At 38.3% G+C, this 9,469-nt stretch overlaps 1 protein-coding gene across 1 annotated transcript; it reads right to left on the reverse strand.

The window, feature by feature from the left end:
- Positions 1-470: 470 nt before the first annotated feature.
- On the reverse strand, positions 471-959 carry LOC115964851. The gene has a single exon (XM_031084087.1). It carries the CDS (start codon positions 957-959, stop codon positions 471-473), a length of 489 nt encoding a protein of 162 aa, XP_030939947.1.
- Positions 960-9,469: the final 8,510 nt, after the last annotated feature.

Genomic DNA, 9,469 nt, shown 5'->3' on the forward strand with positions numbered 1-9,469 from the left:
CGGACACCATCCTGCTCTTCACCACCATGTTGTCTATATAGACTTCGACGCTCTTGCCCATTTGTAGTTCAAACATCCTGGTCATCATTCTTTGGTAGGTTGACCTAGCATTCTTTAATCCAAAGGGCATTACCTTATAGTGGTAGTTTCCGACGGGGGTAACAAAAGCCGTTTATTCTTGGTCGTTGGCAGCTAAGGGTATTTAGTGGTATCCTTGAAAGGTGTCTAAGAAGTTCATTCGAGGGTTCCCCACAAAGCTTTCTAAGCCGACCTGGAAAAAGCTTTCTGAATCGGAGCCCACAAGAACTCTTTCCAAATCCTCGCAAATTGCCTCTTTGGTGGGTTCCCCACTACCTGGTGCCAGGGTTGGGGTTGCTATAAGGCCTTCTCGGCAGACGTAGGGGGCTCGGCACTTGGTCGTCGTGAGATAGCGGACACCATGCATTGTCAGGCCATGGCTTGGTCCCCCATCACTTCTTGGCCCGACCCTCCGATGGGTACTTCACCTTTTGGTGTAAGGTTGACGATACTGCTCCTAAGGCATGAAGCCATGGTTTGGCTATAATAGCAGTATAAGGCGAATATGCGTCCACCACTATGAAGTCCACCTCTACTATGTCCGAGCTTGTTTGGACGGGCAGCCTAATCTGGCCTTTCAGAGTAACAGTTTTTCCTTCAAAACTCACCAAAGGGGAGTTGTATGTTGTCAAGTCTTCTGGTCTCAGATTCAGCCCCTTGTACAAGTCGGGGTACATTACCTCCACGGTGCTGCCCTGATCAACTAGCACTCTTTTCACGTCATATCCCTCAATCCTGAGTGTGACGACTAGAGCATCATTGTGGGGCTGGATGGTTCCATCTTTATCCTCATCCGAGAATCCGAGTATGGGAGATGCCATCCCTTTAGCCCTCTTAGACCCCTGGTCGTCAGTTCCAGTGGGGAGTCGGGCCACTGACATCACTCTCATATGATGGGAGCCAGTTCTTCCTAGAGCAGCAAGAATGACATTTATCGTGCCAATAGGCTGTCTCAGGGTGCCTTGCCTTGCCTCGATACTTGTCTACTCTTGTCGTCCAACGAGATGATGCAAGAGGTGCCTCAGCTTTCTCTCTTAGACCAACTGGTCCAAGTGGTTTTTCAGGTTTCTATAGTCGTTGGTGGTGTGGCCTGGTTCTTAGTGGTATTCATAATACAGGTTCTGGTCACATTTTGTAGGGTTGCCTGCCATTTTACTTGGCCATTGAAAGAATGGTTCATTCTTGACTTACTCTAAGACCCTATGTAATGGTTATTGGAACATAGCATGGACTGCCTGTGCCCCGGTGGATCCTCACTGTTCCGAGTATTCCCTTCTCGGCCGGCTACTGCTATTAAATCGGTCCGACCTGAAGTCCCTCCTTTCCTGAGGGACAACCTTCTCTTTGCCCTTCTCTGTCTGTTGGTCTTCTTCGACTCTCTTATACTTATAGATTCGGTCCATGAGTTGGCGCACGCTAGTGACTGGTTTCCCAATCAAGGACTTCCTCAAACCGTGCTCTGTCGGCAGGCCTTTCTTGAATGTACTAATGGCAACGTCATCGTAGTTTCTCTCTATCTCGTTGTACATCTCCCAATACCTAGTCGAGTAGGCTTTCAGGGTCTCTCCTTCTCACATAGACAAGGACAGGAGGGAATCTAAGGGTCGAGGAACCCTGCTGCTCGTTATAAAGCGAGAACCGAAAGCTTGTGTTAGCTGCTTAAAAGAATTTATGGAGTTTGGCTTGAGATTGTCAAACCATCTCATCGCCATGGGTCACAAACTGGATGGAAACACTTTGCACATCAACGCCTCGTCTCTAGAATGGACAGCCATCATCTGGCTAAACTGGCTTACGTGCTTTATGGGGCCCGTCCGACCATTATAGATGGTGAAAGTGGGTTGGTGGAACCATCGAGGAAGCTTAGCCCCCTCTATCTTGCACGTGAAGGGTTACTAAGAGATGTGGTCAAGGGCCCTACTCATGACGTCGTTTGCTAGGCCATTGTAAGACAGAATTTTGTGGTTGCGTTGGCAAGGTTACTCTTCCTCATAGGAGAAGGTTTCACTTGGCGGGGTTCTCGATCTTCGCCTGTACTCATTGTCCTCTTCATCGCTAGTGTCCGGACTGGAAGAAGGATGCCTTCACTACGCTCGGCGCAACTTCTTTTTCAAGTCATCAATTTCTTATTGTATAGCTCTGTTATCATTCTGCTTTTGGGATGCATAACCTTTCCCTTTCGAGCGACTTCTACTCGTGTGGGAGGTATTTACGCTACCCTTTCCTCGCTTGTCTTGATCTCTTTATCGTTCGAGATTCAAAAAGTTGTCCTGCCGTTGGGAGTCTGCGTGTCCCGTTTGGCGCAGACCTGATCCTTCCATCTCTGATGGTTTCACTTACTGAGGACAGATGGCGCCAATTGTAGGGACTTCAATTCAGGGGCCAGGCCCAATAGGTATGGGGTTCTGGTCCAAGGAGCTCTAAACAATGAATTTATAGAAAGTGGGTTATAGAACTAGTCCTTAACAAAGTGTATACTAGCTAAAATTAGGCCTTGCGACAATTGAGAGTAAGGAAATCCCCTTCATGTCCATTAGATATAGGAATGGCAACGGGTCTGGTACGGACTGGGTTTTTTCATACCCGGACCCGACCCGCAGGTCTGTCCCAAAAACCCGGACTCGGCACGTTTATTAAACGGATTTTTATCTTAACACCAAACCCGGCCCGTCTGCTACCCGCAGTTCCCGTAGCGATGCCACGATTTAGGCCCAAACCATGGCCCAATCCCCAAAAAAAAAAAAAAAAAAAAAAAAAAAATTCAGCCTAAAGCCCATACCGTGTCCCAAAAATTAAATAAAAAATGTTTGCCCAGGTTCAAGCCTTGATTTTGGGCAAACATAAATTTTTTTTTTATACTAGCAGGAGTATACTTAGGTAGAGAAAGTCAAAGAAATCAAAGGATGAAAATTGAAAAATGAAAAGAACCACCAGGAAATCATGGATGAACAATGACCAAAGATTTATGATTTCCCTTTCAAAATCACAAAAACAAACACAAATCCTGACATAAACACAAACCCAAAAATTTCAAATCTATAATTTTCCCATTCAAAATCACAAATACAAACACAAATTCAGATTTATGATTTTTCCCATTTAAAATCACAAACACAAACACACAAACACAAACACAAAAATTTTGGATTTATGTTTTCCCTTTCAAAATCACAAACACAAACACAAATCCTAACACAATCACAAACAACTCACATGATTGAGATGAAATGAACCCAGAAAAAAAAAAAAAAAGATGGAGAACGAGGTGGTCTAGTGGAGACAAATGGAGGAAGCGAGGCGGCTGGAGGTGCAAGTGATGGCCGGCGATGAAGGGCTTCAGGCTAATCAAGCCGACGGTGATAGATGTTTAGGCCAACGATGATAGATTGGAGGTTAAGTGTGACGAAGAGGGACTGACCAAGTGAGAGTGGGAAAGGAGAAAAAGAGTAGGCAGGCGGCTCAGAGTGATTGTGTGAAATAGGAATATAGGGTTAGGGTTTTCTTAACTTATATAAATATATATATATATATATATATATGGGGGTATTTTAGTATTTTTAACTTATATATATAAACGGGTCGGGTCCGGGTCCTGGTTCGGGTCGGGTTTTTGTCAAAACCCGGACCCGACCTAGACCTGCTTCGGGGCTTTTTTTAAAAAAAAACCCATACCTGACCCTATAATTTATTAGACTGGGTAAAATACAGCCCATTAGGGTCCGGTCAGACCGGGTATCTGCGGGTCGGATATAAATTGCCATTCCTAATTAGATGTTCAATCCAGGGAGACATGGAGGACATATATTAGTCTCTGTTCAAAGGCTATGGTTCTTACACAGTTCTTCTGTTCAAAGTTCCCCCATTTCTTTTTTTTCTTCCTCCTTTTCTTCCTGGGTACTCCCTTCTCTTATATAGCCCTCTTGAAGTCATCAGGGCCTTACATTTGTTGATCATTTAGACCTTCACTTGAGTGCCTGTCCTATCAAACATCCCCCCTTCTTTCTGTGAGTTGTGGTAGACAGGGCAACACTGTTCACAAGTCCTCTCCACATTAATGCGGCCAGAAAAGTAGTTGTCATGCATTTAATATAGCAGCTACAGCCTCTCCCTTGGCATACTATGCTTTCTTCCTTCTTTTCGGGCTTGTAGGAATCCGCCTTGTTACTAATGCTCATAGGGGTGGATACTTCTAGCAGGCAGAGTGCATGTTTGAGCCATATTTGGTACGTCCGAGGAGACATTTCTCCTCGGACTACCTTTTAAACTTCTTCAGGCCCATAAGAATTGGGCCAGGAGCCCTTTTGGCACCCATGCCTTCTCCTCGGTCGTGGTCAAATTTTCATACGGGACCCAAGGCCCCTTGTATGATCTTGGGTCTTTGCCCCCACAAATATCATAATAAACATCATGTTTGAGAAAACTTTCGAGATTAAGACAATATTTTTTCAAACTATTATTATCTAGTGCTTTTAGTTTTTCAAAATTAAATAAAAAACCAAAAATATCCTTATATATTTGAAATTGTTCAAACCTACTTTCAATGGATGAAATAGCTTGATTTGCTATATATACAAAATAATTAATTCTGAAAGATCCTTCAACAAATTGAAATTCAATTTGTTTTTCAATTTTTCTCTTTTTTTTGAAGTTTTTCATATCCGGATAAATATTTTCTAGTAGACATTTATAATGAGAAAATATTTATAGATAAATAAAACACAATTTATAATTAAAAATGTTAATTTAACTAAAAATAAAATTTAAAGTATAGAATAATAGAACCTAGTTATTGCAATTTTTCTAAAGCCATGACTACTTTAAAGTCTAAACTGCACAAATAAAAATTAATTTATTACATAGTTCAATAAATTAGTGTCATTATAATACAAATGATTCGATATGATACGCATCAAATTATTAATTGGTGTAATAATTTATAATAGTTGATAAAGTGAGCAAAACGTGTTGTCTTATAACTATGGGCTGCACTGTGCAGTGCGCAACTGTGCAATGCAACTTGTGCTATTGTGCGATGTGCTTGTGTAGTGCAGATGTGAGATGTCCAGTGTGTACTCCTATGGCTAAGTGTAAAAGCAAAAAACGTGTCCTACCATAGCAGAAAGGGGTCCAATTAAGAGAGGAGCAAAATTTTGTATCAATATTTTGTATTAATATTTTCCCAGCATGTTCTATGAGTAAAACTTGGGCCGACTTATGCTAGGGTGGCAATTTGTGTTTAGGGGTCAGGTTCGTGTCGTGTCGAGTCATGAGTATTTGGCTATATAGGTTGACCCGAACCCAACATGTTTACTAAACGTGTCAACAATCTTGAACCCGAACACGACCTGTTTATTAAACAGGTCAACCCGACCCGACCCAACACGTTTAACTCATTTAATTAACAAGTTATGTAAAAGTCAATATAAATGACCCATTTTATAATCTATTTAATTAATAGGTCAAACTTAACCAATATAAACTTTATAAATTCCCACGTATATAAAATTAAAATACAATTACAACTATAAATATAATAATAAACATATAAAAACAACCATAAATTAAATAATAATATCAAAATAACTAATAACTTTATAAGCTAAACGGGTCGAACAGATCAGACGGGTTCGCATGCTAATCATGAACCCAACTTGTTTCTTAAACAGGTTAGCTATGTTAACCTGAATATGACCCAAACCCATTTAACCTCTATCCATGACTTGTTTATAAACAGGTTAGTCGTGTCGGGTTCGCTGGTCGTATCAGATTTTGCAACCCCTACTTGTGCATTGAAATAAATAAACATGTCCCACTCCCATCAATGGCTTGTGCAGTGAAATAAGAGGGGCAGAAAATGGTCCTATCATAGTAAAAATGTGTCCCATCAATCAATTGTGCAGTGAAACCCTTATTCAATCTCTGTTGCTCAACATGATTTTCTATAGTATTCCCAATATTCTTTTAATGAATTTTTTTGGTGTAGACAAGTAGCAATAGAATAGCACTCAAATCAAATTTTCAAAACTTTTAAATTTGGGCATCAAAGAACAATAGAGAGAATGTCAATACACACAATCATCTGAATTTTTAATTTTAATTTTTTTAAATGTTATAAATATAACGTGAGAGAAAGAGACTGAGAATAGTTTGTACAAGACCATGTGTCCCGATTTTAAATTTTTTAAAATAATTCTCACTCTTGCCCGTTCACTTAGTTGAGACATATTGAAGTTATATACAAGACCATGTGTCTCGATTTTTCTTCACGTCAAATCTAACATAGCAAGTTGTGATTCATTGCTTGTCACTTTCACATAAGCCTAATGTGCGAAAAAGTATGTTTACTAGAAATATATATATATATATTTATATATATATATATATATATATATTTTTTTTCCCCTTCCCGTGAAATTAGACTCTAAGAAATTGTCCAAGTAAAATGGCTATCCCTATCCTTTGCACCCAATTTGTGTACGGGATAGAAAAAATTGGTTTTAAATGTGCCTGACAGCCTAGGTGCATCAATATTTCAACAATAGCTCTAAATTTCGTACTTCCTTATGATGATTACCTTCTTGTTAACACCATGCTCAAACAGTCACACTTTTATCATTTGCGCCTATATATATATATATATATATATATATATTGTTGGGAAATTTAGACCCCGGTTGATAGAATTAACAAGTTTTAAACTCAAGTTGTTAATTAGATTTATTATGAATAAGTCTTGTTAAAACAAACAAACATCAATATCATGCATAGCAGAATAGTATATAAGATAAGATATGATGATCCAGGAAAACCAATGAAACAAAGTTTCACAGTAAAAAACCTAGGGGGTAACCTTCTCGAAAAGCAATTCACTATAGTAAAGAGAAGTTTCAAATCTAGTACAAAACCTTTGTCCCTAGACTCTACAATCCTCATAGATGAACTTACAGCAGAAACTTTTTATAACTTCAGAACTTTTGAACTCTTCAATATATGAATGCCACCCATTTGCACGAATTCTAGTATGTGACTAACTCTAGCAACTTGAAGATGTTGTTGACTGCAAAGTTCTTCACTTCATCAACAATGTAGATTAAGAAGTACTTGGTTATAAAACCTTAAGGTGCAAAAGACATAGTAACTTCTTGCAGAGAAAATAAGGCACCAGGTCACTTTTTGCATGTGTTCTCTATCTATAATGGCCTTTACAATATGCCTTATATATGCTTAGGGTTGTGAGAAAAGAAACCCTACAAAAACATGGCAGTTAGGGTAAAAAATCAAATCTGGAAATTCTAATTTTGGAGATCTCGACAGATTTAGCTTCTGTCAAGCTTTAATGAACAGTTTTTCTTCACTTGTTTCTTGGTCCAAGCTTCATGGCTTTAACACTTGACTTGTACTCTTGTTTTTTGAAGTACTAAACTCACCCTAGATTTACCCAATTACCAGTAAAGTACATTTTGGCAAAAGATTAGCCAATTACATAAAATGTCCTTAACATATATATATATATATATATATATATAATAATGAGAGTTTTACACTTTTTTGTTAGGGCATATGTGATTCACTTATTAGGAATATACGTCACTATTTTATATAATCGGCTAATCTTTTGACAAAACGTACTTTATTTGTATTTGTGTAGATCTAGGATGTCATTAATACTTCAAGAAATCTCATTTCAAGTTTAAGTGTTAAAGTCATGTAAGTCCATCTAAGATTCAAGTGCAGAAAGTGTTATTCATTAAAGCTCGACAGATAGTCATCTATCGAGCCTTGGAGAGCTGTTCTAGCCCGTGGCTCGACAGCAGCTTGACAGATAGGCATCTGTTGAGGTTTATGAAAAATAAAGTTTCAGTTCTATTTTGAATCAATCTGTGATTGTATATTTGAGTTTTCTTTTTGCACAACCTTAGACATATAAAAAGATCATTTTTAGGGCCGTCAAAGGTGGACATAAGTTGCACAAGTGTTGAAAAAAGTTTGTTCAAGCAAATTGTGACCCGAGACAGGATTTTCCCTAATTCATCTTTCTTGTGAAAAAGCTGTTGTGTTTGTGCACCGTAGGATTTTATAACCAAGGAACTTCTTGATCTTCATCGTGTGATGAACTGAAGAACTTTGCAGCGAACAACCTCCTCTAGTTGGTGATTGTAGTCGCATCTTGGGATCTGCGCAATTGGTTAGTCACGTACTGGAGCCATGCATTACAAAGAGAGATTGTCACTACAGAACAAGTCCAATTGGTATAAGGTACTAGGATCCCTTTCCTTATAACCGTTTGTTGTGGTAATAGTGAATTCTCGGGTGGGGTTTTGCCGTGTAGGTTTTCCCAATTTGATAACAAATCACTGTATCAATTTATTTTCCACTGCATACTTTAGTTTATTGGTGATTTGTTTGTGCTACCACGTGTTTGCATGTTAATTTGATTAATTAATAAACTTGACTAATTAATTAATTCATCACAAGTGTCAATTCGTTTTTGACCTATCACTTTTATAGCAAAAACATATGAAAGTTTTAAGTCTTGAAATTTTTTAGGACTCCATATTTATATCATTTTCTATATAGTCTACATTCAATTAATATTCTTGCGAGTCTTTATCAATGTACTACTATATCACCACTCAATTGTTGACTTCATTTTGTCACCTTCCAATCAATCTTATTATTGTTGTTAGCATTACATTGTACATCTTTTCTTCATAATTTTCTCACTCTTGCCTGTTCACTTGAGCATACTGAAGCTATGTACAAGACCATGCATCTTGATTTTTCTTTAGACTCCGGTTGATAGAATTAACAAATTTTAAATTCAAGTTGTTAATTAGATTTATTATGAATAAGTCTTTTCAAAACAAACAAACATCAATATCATGCACAACGGAATAGTATATAAGACAAGATATGATGACCTAGGAAAATCAATGAAACAAACTAGTTTCACAGTAAAAAACCTGGGGAGAAACCTTCCTGAAAAGCAATTCACTATAGTAAAGAGAAGTTTCAGATATACTACAAAACCTTTGTCTCTAGACTCTATAATCCTCGTAAATGAACTTACAGCAGAAACCTTCTATCGCTTCAGAACCTTTGAACTCTTCAATATATGAACGCCACTCTTTTGCACGAATCCCAGTACGTAACTAACTCCAGCAACTTGAAGATGTTGTTGACTGCAAAGTTCTTTACTTCATCAACAATGCAGATCAAGAAGTACTTGGTTACAAAACCCTAAGGCGCAAAAGGTGCAGTAACTTCTTGCAGAGAAAATAAGGCACTAGGTCACTTTTTGCATATGTTCTCCATCTATAACAACCTTTAAAATAATCCTTATATATACCTAGGGTTGTGAAAAAAGAAACCCTACACATACATGTTAGTT

This window comes from Quercus lobata, chromosome 10, assembly GCF_001633185.2.
Source record: "Quercus lobata isolate SW786 chromosome 10, ValleyOak3.0 Primary Assembly, whole genome shotgun sequence".
NCBI classification, from domain to species: domain Eukaryota; kingdom Viridiplantae; phylum Streptophyta; class Magnoliopsida; order Fagales; family Fagaceae; genus Quercus; species Quercus lobata.

What these genes read in the sequence shown, in the direction of transcription:
- LOC115964851 (XM_031084087.1), bottom strand. Translation starts at nt 959, where the DNA reads ATGTCAGTGGCCCGACTCCCCACTGGAACTGACGACCAGGGGTCTAAG.